The sequence below is a fragment of the Populus euphratica genome, unplaced genomic scaffold, assembly GCF_000495115.2.
Source record: "Populus euphratica unplaced genomic scaffold, PopEup_1.0 scaffold72.1, whole genome shotgun sequence".
In the NCBI taxonomy this organism is placed as follows: domain Eukaryota; kingdom Viridiplantae; phylum Streptophyta; class Magnoliopsida; order Malpighiales; family Salicaceae; genus Populus; species Populus euphratica.
Window position 1 is genome coordinate 269,547 of NW_011499922.1, and position 19,606 is coordinate 289,152.

General features: G+C 32.9%; 1 protein-coding gene and 1 long non-coding RNA gene across 8 annotated transcripts in view; both read right to left on the reverse strand.

Annotated features, from left to right (window-relative positions):
- Positions 1–278: 278 nt before the first annotated feature.
- LOC105135204 (uncharacterized) lies at positions 279–1,162 on the reverse strand. 2 transcript variants are annotated; one of them, XR_844137.1, is made up of 4 exons: positions 923–1,162; positions 604–805; positions 411–488; positions 279–333 (listed from the first exon to the last, which is right to left on the reverse strand). It is a non-coding gene; the product is annotated as an uncharacterized LOC105135204 (long non-coding RNA). The 2 variants fall into 2 exon arrangements; XR_844136.1 differs by having other exon boundaries at positions 300–488.
- A 2,049-nt stretch (positions 1,163–3,211) lies between these two features.
- Positions 3,212–19,606, reverse strand: part of LOC105135202 (putative disease resistance protein RGA4) — a 37,477-nt gene continuing 21,082 nt past the window's right edge. Inside the window, exons 2-4 of one of the 6 annotated variants that reach the window (XM_011039971.1) lie at positions 13,998–14,003; positions 6,767–6,782; positions 3,212–6,655 (exon numbers count right to left, since the gene is read on the reverse strand). In XM_011039971.1, the coding sequence (XP_011038273.1) occupies positions 3,333–6,590 (3,258 nt within the window). In that variant the 5' untranslated portion in view covers positions 6,591–6,655; positions 6,767–6,782; positions 13,998–14,003 and the 3' untranslated portion in view covers positions 3,212–3,332. Of the gene's footprint in view, positions 6,994–13,997; positions 14,004–19,606 lie in introns of those variants that run through there. The other 5 variants (XM_011039973.1, XM_011039968.1, XM_011039972.1 and 2 more) reach the window with 5 other exon arrangements.

The following is a 19,606-nucleotide window of genomic DNA, read 5'->3' on the forward strand; positions in this document are numbered from 1 at the left end:
TTTTTTCAAAAAAAATGTGCATGTCGGTATATTGTTTCCTTATTTTAAATCATTCAATTTAGATATGTATTCTAATTTCTTTTAATTTTTATTAAATGAAAGACATACAACAAAAAGTTAATTTTTTTAATGAAATTAAAAATATTTATAAAAAAGGAAATATAATAGAAAATTAGTTTGTTTTTTAAAAAAATTAAATTATTATTTTTTATAAAACGATAAAAGTACTGAAAGCATGCACACTGGCAGCATCCAGTAGGGTAGATGAAATAAAAATTGACCTGAATTGGCTAAGGATCGAATGAATGCACAACTCCAGCAACCTCAGTAATCCTGTGTTAACATAAATATAGACATTTCAGAAAACAATAGAAATTGGAATAGTTCTACCATCTTCTGTATTCAAGTACCTCCAGTATGTAACGAGCTGCAGCCCGTAATTCATCTCCAACAGAGATACCGAATGAAGGGCCAGCTTGAAATTTCCACTGCATGAAAATGAAGATGGTTTAACATTGTAAAACAGAACAAGATGAGAATGGTTCTAAACTAGAACTGTAAGATCAAAATGGTAGAAGGGATATGCTCGTTCTTTTACTTCACCTCGCCCGACATCACTTCTCCGTTCGTACCACTAATGTTCATGCCGGCATGCCGTCTACTGTGCATCAACAATGCCGAAGGCCTCGTCAACACCAACACCACAGTAGTATGGTCCCCGAGGACCAGGATAACCACCAAGAGACCAACCAATGGGCCATTTAACATCGTTCTGCAGCTAGATCTTTCTTGCTCAAGGTCATTCCTGGTTTTTTATCAGATTTCTCATTAATCATAATTATAAAACACTTTGCAGTTATCTTATAAGAAAAGAGAACGAAGAAAGCAAGGGTGGATTAGGATAAAAAATAAAATAAAATACCATAGCCCTTCAGCAACAACTTCTGGAGTTTAAGCTTCACATATGACCAATCCAATAAACATCAACATCGGAGAGAATGACTTCACGCTATATCAAGTGGAAAGATATAAGGGAACAAAATTGCAGTCACAAGGATGGTATTGCCCCTCTTAAACGGATCTCTGAAAATAGATTGTGGCCTGTTTCATTAAATAAAGGAGGTGTGAGTTCAAAAATATTTAAAAATTAACAAAAAGAAAGCAACATAGAAAAAACTAAAACAGATTTGGAATTCACTGCGCACACAGACTAAAAGAGGTGTGTGTAAAGAAAAAAAAAAAAAAAAAAAAAAACTAAAACAGATTTGGAATTCACTGCACACACAGACTAAAAGAGGTGTGTATTTATTATTTTAACCTTAAAAAACTCATTTACATTATTTTCGGGATTCCAATTGTAATCGGACATCTCTTTCATTATTAATTTGATTAGGATCTAGAACGTGTGTGTGTATAGTGTAATGACTTTGATGCTCTCGATATGCAATAAAAATGGCTTCAATTGAGGTGTAATTTTTAATTTTTAATTAAAAAAAGATAATTAACTACTAATAATTTTTGTAATATTTAAAAAATTAAGACACTTTAATAGATGATACACCTTATTTTCAAATATAAATTAATTAATTATTGAATTGATAATAAATTAAATTATTTAATTAATTTATTTTTATTTAATTATAAATTACATTTGGAACAACATATTAGAAACTTAATACGTTACATACATTAAAAAATTTTAAATAAAATTCAAACTAGGATAATTTAATTAAGTATAATTTGATTAAAATATATTTTAAAAATTAAAGACTAGGATATAAATAATACAAGAATTATATTTTTAGACCTCAAAAAATCAAATAAATACTTGATTAAGTTAATATTATTTTTAATATTTTCTTGAATTGATATACAGATATTATTCAAGGAACAAACATAATTTTGAATTATTTTTAAAAAAAGATTGTTTTTATAGAAATAAAATAAAATAGATAAAAGGCAATCGAATGAATATTTTTCCATAAAATGGAGTTTATTTACTTAATTACCTCTCAAGTTAAGATTTTTTAAACTAGCGTTAAAGGGTTTATTTGTTTTTTTAATTTAGATATTTTGTAATTGTGGGTTAAGACATGGGTAATTTGATATTTAAAAAATAATATTTAAAGAAGAATTATAGATAGTGCATTTTATTCACGGGTGGCACGTGCAGAGAAGATGAAATTGCTTATTCATTAAAGATAGTGTTAGAAAGATGAAAACATTTTATTTTTTTAAAACTTTATACGCTTTGTATTTTTTTTTTAAGGTTTTTTAAAATTTATAACTATCTTGTGCATGGTTGTACACCGATTAGCATGCTCAGGTTGTTTGAGGTTTTTTTTTATTTTTAATTTATTTTTATAACACCTTTATTAGATTGAAATGTATTTTTTTGTTTTTTATTAATGTTTTTTTTATCTTTGTACGCTTGGTATTCCCTTTTTCTTTTTTTAAGGTTTTCTAAAAATATTATAACTACTTCTTGTCAATACAAAGCAGACAATACGTCACCCAAAACTTCATTATAGATGATTGATTTTGGTCATGGAACGATCTTCTATGCGCTAACACTTGAATTACACATGTTAATAGTTTTTATTTTTTAAAATTACCAAACAACCCTTAGGTCAACCAAAAATTAAAAAAAATAACAAAACCCCTCCTTTGGAACTGTATTTATCAATTTTTTTATTCTAAAGACAATTCTGTCACTTTACTATTTTTAAAATTAAAATAAAAAAAATATTTAAGTTGTAAAGAGAGGATTCATCATCCTAAATAAATTAAAAATATATATATTTTATCTATTCTCAAATAGTATTAACTGAAAAAATTTTAATTAAGGTGAAATAAAATTTAAAAAGAATTTAAAATCTTATTTAAACGATAAATGATTATTATATAGAGAATAAACATGATTTAATATGACAAACATACTTCATACTTTAATGTTAAATCAAAATATTATTGATGAAATGATATTAATTACATAGAGAAACTAGTCACTAAAAGATTAAGTCAAACCACTAATGATTTTTTTAATATTTAAAAAATCAAGATATTTTAATAGATGATACATCTTGTTTTCAAATATAAATTAATCAATTATTTAATTAATAGTTGATTTTCTTATACAAGTTTTTGTTTTGAAGTAACCAAAATAACTTAATTGGCTGTTTTATGAGAAGTTTTGAGAATTACGTCTCTCTAATTTCCTTAATTTTATGCTCTTTTTTATATATATGACTAAGTATTACAGTAGTGTTAAGGAAAAATACTACTAAAATATATATTTTATTCTCATTACAAATTTAAGTTGCATACCAACCTTAATCGATTCTAATGTCGGGAATATGAGCTATCTTAGGCCAGTCCTCTCCTAAATCTTTCTCACACCTTTTCTTCAAATTTGGACAGAGCCAAATGGATAGAGATTGGAGAGAAGTGAGATGTTGGATACTCTCTGGCAATGAATTCAGCTCTGGACATCCACAAAGCCGCAAATCCTCAAGTGCCGTCAGATGCCGCACTCCCTCTGATAGAGATGTGAATTTCTCACAATATCTAACAGATAAGCTGCGAAGAGAAGATAAGCCACACAGCCCATCCATTGGCAGACAATTTAATCTTCCACAAAACGCTATCACTAAAACCTCCAAGGAATTGAGGTTACGAAGACCTTCCTCTGGCAAGCTTTCAAGTTTCCCGCAAAACGAAATCCAGAAGCTTTTAAGAGCAGAAAGGTTATCTAATACCCTATTTGACAAAGACTCCAGATCTGGCATCTCCCAAATGTCTAAGCTTTCAAGGAGGGTATGATTTTGCAAAAACCCATCGGGAAGCTCCCTCGCATTTGGAATATATCCAATACAAAGAGAAGTGATAGAAGTGAGATTCCTAACTGACATCAGCGAATAAGCATTACATCCCCCGATGTCTAATTTTTTAAGGGAGGGTATAATTGGTATTTCGTTCAACAGAGGGCAGCGACATATCTTCAATTCTCGAAGGCGAGGAAATGTACACGCAGCCCATTGCTCTAATCCCTCCATTGAATAGAAAGTCAGCGTCTCCAAAGATGGGAATGGATTCTGCCCATCTCCATACACATTGCTGTCAATACTCTTCACACCATCCATTCCATTTAATACAAGACTCTTGAGCAACTGTAGTTTCCCCAATGGTGGAAGTTGTTCACAGTTGGGAAATGCTGATAGCTCCATCTCTACCAGATTTGGTAGCGTCATGTTGAAGTTCATCATCCAATTAGGAAATCTTGAACCTCCATATCCACATATCCTCAACTTCTTCAGATTTGAATGAGGTTGAAGCCCTTCAAGGACCTCCTCGTCATTTACCTGAATAACCCTCTTTCTTTCTTGCGGTGGCCCAAATGACCCAGGGATATAAAGGTAATATCCATTACCATGCCAAGAAAAAGTCAGTGATGAAAGAGCTGTCTTCAACTTCAAATTGGCACTTGTGGCATCTTTTAAATTCTTAACATTCACAAGATCTGCGATACTCAATTCACCAGCAAGATTATTCAGCCCTTCCAGCTCACTTATGCGACGACCATTCTCCCCACCCACAATGAACAGGGCAAGTTTTCGCAGGCATATCAATTGCCCCATTCCAGCTGGCATAAATCGAAGTGAAAAACAACCCGTTATGTCAAGATAGACAAGACTTTTCATGTGCTTCATACCTTTTGGTAATTGGATGAGTTTTTCGCAGCGTCTCAGATCTAGTGTCTGGAGGTTTTGGAGTGAGGTTGTACTTTCAGGCAGTGTTATGATACTGGAGTATGATACATCTAGATACCTTAGATGTTTCAAATCACAAATTGACTTTGGCAATTTCTCCACCAGGACTTTTCTTAAACTCAAGGCTCGATGTTTTGGAGTAGAAGAGCTCTCTCCCCAGCGCTTTTGAATCCAATCATAATCCACCGAAAGACAGGAGCGCAATGATTGAACATTGAGAAGTTTTTTTTCAAGAGATGTTACTCGTCTGCAGTTAAAAGCTACATGACGAACAGTATTAGGAATTTCCAACTCCCCATGGCCTTCGGTGTTATAGCATTCTTGTACTGCTATGGATTGTGCAAGATCATGCATAAGATCATGCATTTTACATGTTATGTTGCCAAATCCATCATCCTCGACCTCTTGCAGAAATGACCTTCCCACCAGTTCATTGAATATCTCAATGCCCATGACGTGCAAATCCATTTCTCTTCTGCAAGAAATAAAGCCATTTGCCATCCACAAAGCAATCAGCTCCTCCCTCCTCATCACCCGATCTTTTGGAAATATAGCGCAATACGCAAAGCATTGCTTCAAATGCGGTGATAGATTAGTGTAACTCAACCTCAAAGCAGGTAAGATCTCGGTTGCTTCTTCTCTTAGATCCCAAATCTCACTTTCTTTGACAGCGATCCACTGATCTTCATTATCTTTCAGCCGCATGAGGTTCCCGAGTGCCTTTATAGCTAAAGGAACACCACCACACTTCTTCACTATTGATATTCCAATGGCTTCCAGGCGTGCCCGCTCCTCTTTCCTTCTCATCACGAATGCAAGCTGTTGAAACAACTGCAAAGAATCTTCTTCAGACAATCTCCCCATGTGCATGACAAAAGCTGTTGCCATTCTAAGAGCAACCATCTCAATACGCGTAGTTACTATGACAGCACTACCTTTAGCGCCACACCTTAATACCTCCTTCATTTTATTCCACCTATCTCCATAATCATCCCACACATCATCCAATACAAGCAAAAACTTCTTTCCATTTAACTTCTGTTGGAGGAGTTGTTGCAAGGGATCCAATTCTTGAAGACCACAAGGGGAACTATCAATGGACTCTATGATGGCTCTTGTTAATCTGCTGAGATCGAAATCTGTAGATACACACACCCAGATCCTCAAATTGAATTGCCGTTTAACACTTTCTTCATTGAAGACCAGTTGAACAAGTGTTGTTTTACCCAACCCCCCCATCCCCCTTATAGCATGAATAGGGAGATCACCTGAAGTAGTGAGCAGCATGTTGATTAGTTCCTCTTTCTCCTTGCCTCTTCCATAAATTTCTGATTCATTCACCGAAGACCAAGTCTGACGCTGAACAAAACTATCTGCTTCCATCTCCATAGCCCCCTCTGTTAGGTGGAAATTTTGTCTCTCCTTGGCAATGGCAGCTAGTTTTTCTCTAACATTCTTCAATTTATGAGCCATCCTTTGTCGAAAAACTAGTGGATTATGACCAAAAGAAAAGAAGGATCTTGCTCGGTTTTTGAGATCTCTTCGCTGCAGAAGCCACTGAGCTTCAATTGCAAACTCATCCAGTACATCATCAACAACATAAGCTGCATCCTTGAGGTCGCTGAGCCACACCTTGATAGGCTCACTCTTCCACTGCTTCTCCTCTGCATCTCGCAGCACAGCTTGAATGGTTCTGAACGTGCGCTTGAGATTTTCAAGCTCGGTCGTTAGGCCCCCAGCAAGTCCAAGCTCTTGAAGAATTGGGGAATTCAAGTTCCCCATGATTGTGCTCGCGAGAGCAGAAAGAATTGCATCAGCCATAGCTTGGTTTCGAATGGAAATGAATTGGATGTTGACAAGAAGAAGTAGAAAAGCTGCAAGGATAACTAAAAGAAGGGGATGGGAGCAAGAAATGGTAAGTAAATATTGAGAAGACAAAGCAGAGCAGTTTGAGATGAGAAACGGAAAAGGTGAAAGTGTTTGGTGATGGGCTTTACCTGTGCTATTCTGTGAGCAATTGAAGATTCATAGAAGGAACATGGCTGTGACAGGACGAAATCTGTCAAATGAAAACGCAAGATTGGTTATGGAAAAGAGAAGTGCACAGGGACAAAATAATTGCTCACTCCCTGGAATAATCAAATATATTAGTCTATCTGGGACATGAATAGAGAAAGGTTATTATATTTTCAAATATTTGTGATTCTAGAGTGGTGGTTCAATTTTATCAAAATATTAAAATCGCTGTCTTTTAACTACACTGATTAGGCTCCACACGGTGCAGACTTGACTAACATTGAAGTTTCTGAGCAGCAACACGGCTGTGATTCGAAGACAACATCTCCACTTCCATTGATATAGACAAGAATGGATTCACAAGAAACAAACAAGTCATTCGACTCCCTCTTTCCACATAAGAAAGATGGAAATATATTTCCCCTTTAATAAAGAGCTAAAAGGGCACGGTAGAAATTGCCTCAACATATTGCGCAGGATAACTGTGGTCAAGATTATTGCAGGTTCAGAATCTAACGAACACTCTCTGCTTGAAACTTCTATCCTTTTCTAACGAGAATTTGGAAAAAATAAAATAAAATGGAATGGATTTAGTTTCCCAAAGAATAAGATGGTCCTGCTTGAACTTCTAAACATGGATTAAGGATCAGAATCTGACGAGGGAAACTTGAACATGATATAATGCATAATTTAACAAATGAATCTAATAACATAGTTGAGCCTTGAAGAGATTATTAAACAGACGAGTGTATAAACGAGGAATTTCCACAACCAGATGATATGAATTTCTACAAATATAGGCACACCCTAACTGTAATGTTTTGAATAAATAAGTAGGAAAATACAATAAAGCCCTTGGTGGCTTAAAGTGTAGGTATAAATGAATGAGGGGTAGTGTAGTAATTCAACAAAACTTGATAAATATAAATAGAAAGTAAAAAAAAAAAAACAAAATAAATGATCATGAGGGGTAGTGTAGTAATTCAACAAAACTTGATAAATATAAATAGAAAGTAAAAATAAAATAAAATAAGTGATCTGAAAGTTGAGAGAGAATCGGCAGGGGAGAGGAGGGAGAAAGGAGAAGAAGAGAAAAAGAAGGGAATTAGAAGAAAATAGAAAAGAGTTGAAGGAAATAAGTTTAAAGGTAAGATTATATATAAATATGTGTTGATTAAGTTTTAATTTTGGTTTTGATAAATGTTAGGGTTTTGAAAATTTGTGTTTTGGGTTTGATTGATGAATTAATTGAATTTTATGGGTTGATTGTTATGGGTAATGGATTATTTGGTGGATTTTGAGAGATTGAATTGAAAGATGATGATTTTGAGTTATGATTGTGTTTGAATGGTGAAATTATGTTAGAAATAAGGAAAGAACAGTGGGTTTATGTTGAAATTCTGGGTTGGAGGTTGAAGATGACGAAAATTCATCTAATCCTGATATTCTACCGGCAGGACGTCAGTAGGATTTTCTTCGGTGTTTGCTTTTGATTTCTGTTTGCTTTCGAGTCAGGTGAGTGGATAATTTTCCATATGCATGAGAAATATTATAAATATTTGATTTGTTAATATGAATTGAATCATGCTTCTTGGTAATATATTTGGTGACTAATATCCTTGTTATGATAAGCATGATCATTCGTTGAATCCGAATTCTTGATATGAACCCGTATGTATTTTGGATTGACTTATGAATTGATAGCTCCTCATTTGATTGATGTCATGAGTTGAGCCTTGAGATATTAAATCCTCGGGCACTCTCTGATCCTCAAAAGATTGAAGCAGTTAAGTAGTGGCTTAGGCCTACTTCAGCAACAGAGAGTATAAGTTTCTTAGGTTTAGCCGGCTATTATCGGAGGTTTGTGGAGAACTTTTCTTGGATTTTTGCACCATTGACTAAGTTATCACAGAAGAATGTTAAGTTTCAGTGGTCTGAAGCTTGTGAGAAAAGTTTTTTGGAGTTAAAAGAAAGATTGACTACAGCGCCTATTCTAGCATTACCATTAGGTTTTGGTGGTTACACAGTGTATTGTGATGCTTCGAGAGTGGGGTTAGGATGTGTTCTAATGCAGCATGGCAAGGTTATTGCCTATGCTTCACGGCAGTTGAAGAAGCATGAACAGAACTATCCTACACAGGATTTAGAGATGGCGGCTGTCATTTTTGCTTTGAAGATTTGGAGGCACTACTTATATGGTGAAACTTGTGAGATTTTTACAGATCACAAGAGTTTGAAATATATCTTTCAGCAAAGAGATCTAAACATGAGGCAGAGGAGATGGATGGAAGTGCTGAAGGATTATGATTGTACCATACATTACCACCCGGGTAAGGCAAATGTAGTTGCCGATGCTTTGAGTAGAAAATCATCAGGGAGCTTAGCTCATATTCAGGAGATACGAAGACCTCTGATTAAGGAGCTGCATGAGTTAGTGGATGAAGGAGTCAGATTTGATCTTAGTGAAGCTGGAGCAATGATTGCTCATTTTCAGGTTAAGTCAGATTTGTTTGATAAGATAAAAGCAGCTCAGAAGAATGATGAGTCACTACTCAGGATCAGAAATGAGGTTGAGCAGGGTAAGGCTGCAGGTTTTGTGATAGGTGATGATGATGTACTGAGATATAGAGATAGGCTTTGTGTACCTGATGTAGATGATCTGAGGAGAGAATTGATGGTAGAAGCACATCAGACAGTTTACACAATGCATCCAGGTTCCACCAAAATGTATAAAGACCTTAAGGTATGTTATTGGTGGAATAGGATGAAGGCTGATGTAGCAGACTTTGTTTCTAGGTGTTTGACCTGTCAGAGGGTAAAGGGTGAACACCAGAAACCTCCTGGATTGTTGCAACCATTGTTGATTCCAGAATGGAAGTGGGAAAGGATCACAATGGACTTTGTGACAGGATTGCCTAGGAGTCAGGAGGGTTATGATTCGATATGGGTGGGAAAGGAGCACAATGGACTTTGTGACAGGATTGCCTAGGAGTCAGGAGGGTTATGATTCGATATGGGTGATTGTTGATAGGTTGACAAAATCAGCCCATTTTCTGCCAGTTAAGATTACTAATCTGTAATTTATTATATTTTTAAGGGTCAAATTGTAACTTAATCCATTTGGAGGACCAAACTAAACTTATCATAAATCCATGAATATACTGAAATTCTGACCATAACCAATCCTCATTTCTGTCCAGATCATCTCATTATACTCCAGGGACCATTCTGGAATTTTATCAAATTTTTAGGGTTAAATGGTAATTTTTGTCAAATTGAAGGACCAAATTGAAAGTGTTAAAATTTCATAACTATACAGGAATTCTGCCCATAATTTATCTTTTGTTCTGTTCAGAATCTCGGAATATGCCCCAGGGACCAATCTGTAAATTTTCCAAAGTTTGGGGACTAAACTGTAATTTCCACAAATTATATCATGAAGTTGATTTTGTTATTAATACTGCGTTGAACTCTGATTGAGTTAGGATAAATTTGTATGTAAGTTTGGGTTCGCATAGGTACGGAACCTTGGAGGGGAACCTTGCCTATGTGCCGGTCATGGATCCGGAATTCGGGTCGTGACACTAACACATAAATTTACTTGGAGTCCCTATTTGTTTTATTATAGGCCAGAATTAACTATCATTTTGAGTATAATTTACTTTTCTTTTCTTTTCTTTTTTCCAAATGAGCATAGCAGTTTTTAAGTGCATCCATAGCATTCCAAGTTAATTCTTAGAAATAATTATAAAAATCTCTTATAGTTTAATCATGTTTTTATTTCACTTTTTATATTTTTAAAAATTACACTTTATATCTTATAATTCATAAATTAATAAAAGTGCATCCATAGCTTGTTTTCTAAGGGGAAGGAATTGGATGTTGACAAAGAAAGAAGTGGAAAAGTTTGAAGGATAGCTAAAAGCACGGGATGCGAGCAAGAAATGGCAAGTAATTATTGAGAAATGGAAAAAGTGAAAGTGTTTGGTGATGGTAATTATACAATGTTTGTTATTATAAAATATTATTTTTTAAAATAATTTTGGTTTAAAAATATATTAAAATAATACTTCTTATTATTTTTTAAAATTTATTTTTTAAAAAAAATTATTTTTGATATAGGTGTATTAAAATGATTCAAAAACATAAAAAAATCAATTAAAAGCCAAGAAAAAAATTTAAATTTTTTAAAAGTGTGTTCCAACCACAAAAACAAACATTGTCTTGCTTATGCTATAAATCTCTTTTTAATAGTGAATAAGCAAATGTTTTTTACTATGTTGCGGGTTTGGTTAAGTTTTTCCTAAATAATAAAAGATGTGTAGGCAATGATAACCCCAATCCATACAGGTTAACTTGACTAATACGCGACATATGATATAAGATCAAGATTACCTTAAAAAAAAAAGGTAAAAAAAAAATAACAAAGCTCAAAGCCTAATAACCTATCGTTAAATAATAAAATTTAAAAAAAATAAATTTTAAAAAAAATAACATTAAAAAGAAAAACCGAGTCAACTTAAGTTAACTTAACCAACCTACCATCCACAATATGAGATAAAGATAAAAAAAAATTAAAAAGAATCTAGAATAAAAAATTAAAGTTAAATAAAAGAAACATTGGATGACCCCACATAAAAAGTGAAAGAATCACAAAGCTCAAGAGTAAACAACAACGAAAAAATTAATTTTTTAAAAATAATTCGAGAAAAAAAAAACTTTAAGTCAACTCGGATTAATTTGATTAACCTTCCATTTAGGATATAAAATCAAGATAAATTCAAAAAAATAAAAGTTGAACAAATAATAAAGTTCAAGCTCCAATAACCCAATGTCAAATGATAAAATTAAAAAACAAATTAGTAAAGGATAAAAAAAAAAACCTAACTTAATTTGAGTTAATATTCAAAATTAACCAATGATTCAAATCATGAGAATATATTTATCGTACGAAAAGGTAAACACACAAAAAAATTTACGAAGTAAAATTTTTAATTATAATTTTTTTTAAAAACAAACAGTAATTAATATAATAAGTATCAAATATGGTATAAAAACTAAATGAAAAAAATAATAATTAGGGACTAAATTATAAAATAAAATAAAAGAAGGAAAATTTTTTTTTTTTAAAAAAAAAAGCTATTATTTTATAAAGAAATTAAATGAAATAAAATATTAAGAGTTAAAAATAAAAAAAATAAATCAAGAAAATAATAAGAAAGCAGAAATCAAAAGAATGATTAACAAATTTAAATAAAAAAATAAAAAAATAAAATGATAAAGGAAAAAATAAATCAAGAAAAGAGTAAATTATATTAAAAAAAGCGTTCAACAACAAAAGAAGAATTAAATTAGATAACCAAAACTAAATAAAATAGCTGACTGGGCTCTACACTGTGCAGACTTTGACTAGCCATGCCCATTGAAGTTTCAGAGAAGTAACATGGGAAGGAATTGGATGTTGACAAAGAAAGAAGTGGAAAAGTTTCAAGGATAGCTAAAAGCACGGGATGCGAGCAAGAAATGGCAAGTAATTATTGAGAAATGGAAAACGTGAAAGTGTTTGGTGATGGTAATTATACAATTTCTTGACTAAATAAAATAACTGACTGGGCTCTACACTGTGCAGACTTTGACTAGCTATGCCAATTGAAGTTTCAGAGAAGTAACATGGCTATGATTCGAAGACACCATTTATCAACTTGAATTAGCTTGTCGGTTAGTAAATGTCTGTGTCCCGCACTGGCCAATCCGCGTGGGTCTCACACGCCAGGCATGAAAGCGAAGAATGCCTCAATCAGATGAATGAACATAAAAGATGGAAGAAAAGAAATGATGGTGGGGTTGCTTTTGCATACTCCCCAAAGTCAAGAACGTCCCCGATTTTTGCCCGTGTGAGATGTAGGAACTTCCCGGAGGAGGGAGGGTTTTTAAGCGAGTTATTAGTAGGGGAATAAGGCTTGGTTTCATTGCTATGGAGGAACTTCCCGGATTCCGGCTACAAGCCTATCTACCTACCTTTAACTTGTCCTTGTGGGTGTGAGTTGTGACTTCTGCTTGCAACATATGGATTGTGCTTTCAAATTTCTCTTTGTTCATTGTTGTACAATCACAAGAAAAACCCAAAGTGATAATGCAACATCCAAAAGTTCAGCCCACGATCCCTTGAACTGACATGGCCCTATGTACAGAGAAATATAACGAGCTTACGATTAAATTGACCCCAGAAATGAAAAGCTTGGGCGAAGGTACAACCCTGGAAAACTCATGAGAACTTACTACAATCTCATAGATGAATTAAGATTCATACAATTAAGTAGTTTAGAGGTGATTTTACTAGCAGGATGTCCAACCCCCCAAAGTAAAATGAACACTACAAAAGAGCTACCGAACCTATATAACTTCCATACAAAACCCAGCATTAACAAAGACAATAAGGATACAACAGATTATAGTGTTGAGAAAGCACGATATTTGCAAGGAAAATCTGTAAAATGCTCATTCAGCATAATGGACAGTCATACGAATCTTCCCCTGATGTAACCTCAGAATCTTCTTCCTCTTCATCATATTCAGCAATTCCTAATGGTTGCATTGACAGTCATCTTGGTCAGGGCAGCAGTCCTGCTTGCCATCTCTGATCAGCTGCCTATAGTGGGAGGAGCAGGCTGCACAGCAGTGGTTGGCGAGTCTTCTTAATCAGAAGAGTTTGTGCCTAGCCATCTTCTAGAACGAGATGTCTAGTTGATTGCGGTGGGGCTGGTGTTTGTAGCATTGCAGCAGGCTATCAACATCGAAGTTGCATTGATTTCCGAAGTCCTTGTAATAGATGACAGAAGTTAGCTAGGGAAAAGAAGAGGAAGACTGAAAAATCAATACTACTTCTAAAACTAAATTGGTGATTATGCTCCATCAAGTATTAGCCACTAAATCAAGTTCTATATCCTGAAACTTTCTGGTGTCTAATGGAATAATTTTTCAATTTGCCTAGAATCCTCAATATCTGATTTGTTATTGATACCAGAAATATCGTAACGAGCACAGGCAGATCATTGTAATTTAGTATATAAATACAGTCTTATATTTTCATCTTCTCAGCATCTTTGATTTACTTTTTTCTTTTTGTGATTTGCGACCAACATATCTAGCGAACTGCCATTAAAGACGCAAATCTTTCAGGAATTTCCTAGGAAAAGAAGAAATTTACCTAAAATAAATCTTGATTGATCATCCAATAGCTCCTCTTCTGGTTGCTTGTCTACTGATTTAAATCGTTCAGCCATCTGTTTCAACTACTTTACAAAGGTCTTTCTCTAGTGATACAGTTTCAGCCGCCTGATTCAAGAGTTTTCTCATTAATTTTGTCACACCTTACTCTGATACCCGAAAATGGAGTATGACAAGTATTCTACAAAGTGCTGAGACATATGACCTCTCAGCTGGCGTCTTCTTCATTGTGAAGCTTGCAGCCTGCAAGAAGAACAAAGTAAAGTACCAAATAAGAAGTTTGTTATACAAGAAAAGGTTTGAAAAGAAATATTCAATAAAAAAGAATGTCAACAGTAGTGAGCAGATCACCTAAGCAAACTACTGAACCTGGAATCAAGAAACACGTAACCAAGGATGCTAATATAATAAGCAAAATATAAAACACTCATTTTCTATTTTCATTTCGAGGCAGGACAAACTTTTGATTTAAGAAGGTACCAAGAAGATACGATTTGTTGTGCCATGAGCTAGTATTTCCTCGTATGGAGAAGGTGAGCAGTTTTAAGAAAATGCTTATGAGGTTATAGTCCTCTGATTGGAGCTGCGGAGGGGGCTTTTCCAGGAACCAAAATACTACCTTGGTGTACGGCTCAAGGAGGAGTCCCATCTTTGTTTAGTTCTCCTTTCATTGAAAAATGCTTTTGCTTTATGCTTCCTAAGGGTTCTTGAGTTCTCTATGGTCATCAGCGGAGCTAAGCTTCCCCTTGTTCTGGTATCTAAATAGAGCAGTTTTCCTTTTTTCATAACGAAGTATAAGATGTCTGACAAGAAATAGGTACCCAAGAAACCATGTAAATCCAAGTCCCTCATCCGAACATTCAAATGAAGGCTGCAAAGAGCCATCTACAGTTTCAGTTGATTGGGTGCTACCGTTCTCACCCTCATTTTCAGTCTGTTTAGCATACAGGGGGGCTGCATAATCTGCAACATGTATGAATCTTCAAGCTTGAACTGCACGCTTACGCATATTAGACACCACAGCTGCAGAGATCCTCCAGCATTACCATAGATGCCTGGTCACATAGAATGCATTACTAGAATGAATGCCTTTGACAAATTCTTTTGAAACATCATTGCAGCACTTATAAAGCCACTCATCTCTCACCAACTTTTAAAATTCTTTTAAAACAACAGTCGAACGTTCTGCAAGTCTTCTCTGTAGATTTACTGTCCTGAGTTCTATTCTGCAAAACCAACAAAAAGAGAAGCTCAATGAGAAATATTAAATGCATGGTCAACCCTAGCAATAACCAGACATTAAAGCACATAATTGTCCATCATAAATGAAACTGAACATATACAATTCACGAAGAAGGTAATTTGAAGATGTATCTTCCTTTATGATAATGATTAAAAAAACGTCGCCAAAGAGGTCAACAAGAAAGGCAAAAATATAGAAAATTCCTTGAATGACAGCATCAATTACCTGAGATTTTGAAGAGGAAATTTTGCAACCAAGAGGCAATGTACCCTTCGCTTTCATAACCATAGATCGCAAAAGATCTAATCAAAATTGGCAGTCATCTTGGTCAGGGCTGCAGTCTTGCCAGCCCTCTGTGAGCAGCTGCCTATAGTGCGAGGAGTAGTCTGCACAACAGTGCTTGGCGAGTCTTCTTCATCAGGAGAGTCTTTGTGCCTAGCCCATATAGTTGATTGCGGCGGGGCAGGTATTTGCCGGATGGCAGCGGGGCTATCAACATCAAGTTGATATTGACTACCAATGTCCCTGCAAAAGAGGACAGAAGTTAGCTAGAGAAAAGACGAGGAAGAAGACTGAAAAATCAACACTACTTCCAAAACTAAATCGGTGATTATGCCCTATCAATTATTAGCCACCAAATCAACTATTACATCCTGAAACTCTCTAGGATCTATTGGAATAAGAATTCAATTCGCCTAGAATCTTCAATATCTTATTTGTTATTGATACGAGAAAATATCGTATCGAGCACAGACGGATCATTGTAATTTAGTATATAAATACCGAACTGCCATTAAAGACGCATATCTATCATTTTTTTTCAGAATTAAATAACAATGAACTGGTATGGAACAGGTGACACTTTGTGGTAACGAAATGGGTTTTAGTAGAGTAATGGTCTTTATAGCGGCAATTATCTCTGTCAACTGAATGGGGCTTCCATGCCTATACTATATAGGTATTTTCAAATTCACGTGTGCTTGCTAGTGATTTTCTTCCCGTGCACATATCTGAAGTATCTATTCGAAGACTCAAAAACAGTTGAGAGACAGGCAGAAAGTGAGAGAATATTTAAAAATCCTAGAAAAAATTGTTAAACATGACTAGTGGCTAACCATCAAACAGTCAACAATGGATATGATTGTTCAAGTTTGAAACAATCAATGAACGTGTTGGATGGAGACTTTCTACAAATACATAAACTACATTACCAATTACTTCCATCAACAACCACAATTAACAAACCAGAAACACAAAAAAGAAGAAATTAATCTCGGAAAATTGTATAAAACCCACCTCAAATCCGATTTCTTGAACAAGTCGAATGAGTTTCTAATACATGAAAGAGAAATCAAATCGGTCTTTTTTACATTTCAGCCTGAAAAAGAAAATATTGCAGCGGCCTAAACCCTAATTCCATCCAAGCATATGAATGTGCATGAGAGATTGAGGGGAACAGCGAGTGACCTTCGACAGATTTGGTGTAGAGAACTGGACGGCGGGAACTGCCACTTTGGGGGCCGTAGATGTCGAGGATTGGCGCGAAATTAAATTAGGTACTTGGTGAATGGTGATGGTTATAGTTGGGCTGGGCCGAGCAATTTTAAAAGGTAGAAAACGGAGGCACCATCAAAGCCTATGGTCCTGCTCCATGGAAGGTCTCCTCCTATGGTCGTATTGACTAGGAATTTTATTTTATTTTATTATAGCCAGAATATATTTTATTTTAAGATTAAAGGGATTCGGAACTTGAATTTCCTTAACTTTAATTAGTTCACCACCTATCAATTGATGAACAACACTTTTTAAATTTTTTAAATTTATTTTAAAAGCTCCAATTTAATATTTTTTAGTATTTTATTATTATTTTAATTTGATAATATATAAAAAATATTATTTTAATATATTTCAAAACAAAATAATATTTTAAAAAACACTCTACATTATAATTTTAAACACACTCAAAGTCCTTAAACTAAATATATTTTTTAATTAGGTTACTAAAGTGCCCTGCACTCTTTAATTAAGTTTATTATCTAAAATATACCCTTTTTTTAACAAAAATCTTGCTCAAAACAACAACAATTTATTAAATAAAAATTGATATGGATGAATGTGCGGCTCAAATGAGAGATGCCTAGTATTAGGGATGAAGTTTTTCCAATAAAGTTTTACATTATAACCTTTTTTTAAAATAAATAAACAAAATAAAATAAAGCTTTTCTCATTAAAACAGGGCAAAGCATGAAGCTTGCGGCTGGAACCTTTAGAACATGGATGGGTACTGTGTGGCCAGCTAAAATCAGTTCCTATTGCGATGATTGTGTGGCTGACGAGTTTTAAAAAATAATATAAATAATGTTTTAAAGTAGTATTTAATGGTTTACATTTTTTTTTGTTTAAATAAATATTTAATATTTTATTAAAGCTTTGATGTCCAAATAATCCTAAGTTAAAATTTTATTATTTTTATTTTTTATTCTAATTAAAATTAATTTATCATTAAAGATATATACTAAAAAAATTATATAAATTACATTTTAAAATTTTACATATATTTTTTTTATACAAATGAGTCATATTGTACCGTAAACAAGCAAGTCACCTGCTTTCTTTGTGGGAAAGATCAAAATATATTTCCATGGAAATACAATAAGTTTCCTTTACGAGGACTTCTTATGAAAATATGCCACTTCTCCTGTACTTCCATTACCAACATTCCCATTAATGAAATTTTAAACATAGTTTAAGGAATATAATCTGATCAGAGAAACTTGAACATAATACAATTCATAATTTCACAGATGTTAAACAAAGAAAAACAAAAAAATCAAAATTAATGCAAGAATATTAAAATTCGTTTGTTTTTTTGTTTTAAAAATATTTTTAAAAAAATAAATTTTTTATTTTAAATTATTTTTTTAATATTTTTAAATTATTTTGATATTCTAATATCAAAAATACTTTTTTAAAAATAAAAAAATTGATAAATTAAAGATAAGGTCTGGATTTTCCCTTTTTTATATTAAGTTTTAGTTTTTTTTTATTGATTTTATGTTTTTTATTCAATTATTGATTTGATGTGATGTGCCCTTTATTTAAGTTAAGGTATTTTGTTAATTGGATTCTAATATTCAACTGTGTATAGCGAATTATTGATTTACTTTTCTTTCCTTTCTTTCTTTTTTTTTTCAAATGAGCATGGCAGTTTTTAAGTGCATCCATGCTATGATGCGGGTGGCATTCCAAGTTAATTTTTAGAAATAATTATAAAAATATCTTATCGTTTAATCAACATGGGATGCGAGCAAGAAATGGAAAGTAATTATTGAGAAATGTAAAAGGTGAAAGTGTTTGGTGATGGTAATTATACAATGTTTCTTAAAAGCGAATATTTTTTAAATATATTAAAATAATTTTATATTTTAAAATTTATTTTTAATATAAACATATTAAAATGATTCAAAAACATTAAAAATTTAATTAAAATAAAAAAAAATAAAAAGTACGGTCCTATCACAAAACAAACACAACTTTAATTATGCTATGAATCTCTTTTTAATAGTAAATAAGTAAGTGTTAGGCACTACCTTGCAGGTTTGGTGAAGTTTTTTCTCATTTAATAAAAGATATACAGATGATAATAACTCCAATCAACACAAGTTAACTTAATTATATATACAATATATGATATGAAATCAAGATTATCTTGAAAAAAAAAAGTGAAAAAAAAAACATATCAAAGCTTAAAACTTAATAATTTAATATCAAATGATAAATATTTTTAAAAAATTAATTTTAAGAAAAAGTAACATTGAAAAAAAAAACTCAAGTCAAATTGGGTTAACTTGACTAACCTACCATCCACGGTATGAGATTAGAGTAAACAAATTATATATATATATATATATATATATATATATATATATATTAAAAATACCTAGAATAAAAGACTAAAGTTAAATAAAATAAATGTAAAAAAAAAAAAGCAAGTTAACTTCATTAACCTACATTTAGGATGACTCCACATAAAAAAAAAGTGAAAGAATCACAAAGCTCAAAGATCAATAAATAATAATAATAATAATAATAATTTTTTGAAAATAATTTGAGGGAAAAAAACATTGAGTCGACTTGGATTAACTCAACTAACCCTCCATCCAGGATATAAGATTGATATAACCTAAAAAAATATAAAAGTTGAACATACAATAAAGCTCAAGCCTCGATAATTCAATATTAAATAATGAAATTAAAAAAAATAGTAAATAACAAAAAAAAGAGACATAACTTAAATTGGGTTAATATTTGAATCCAATAATCCAGATCATGAGTGCAAAAAAGTAAACAC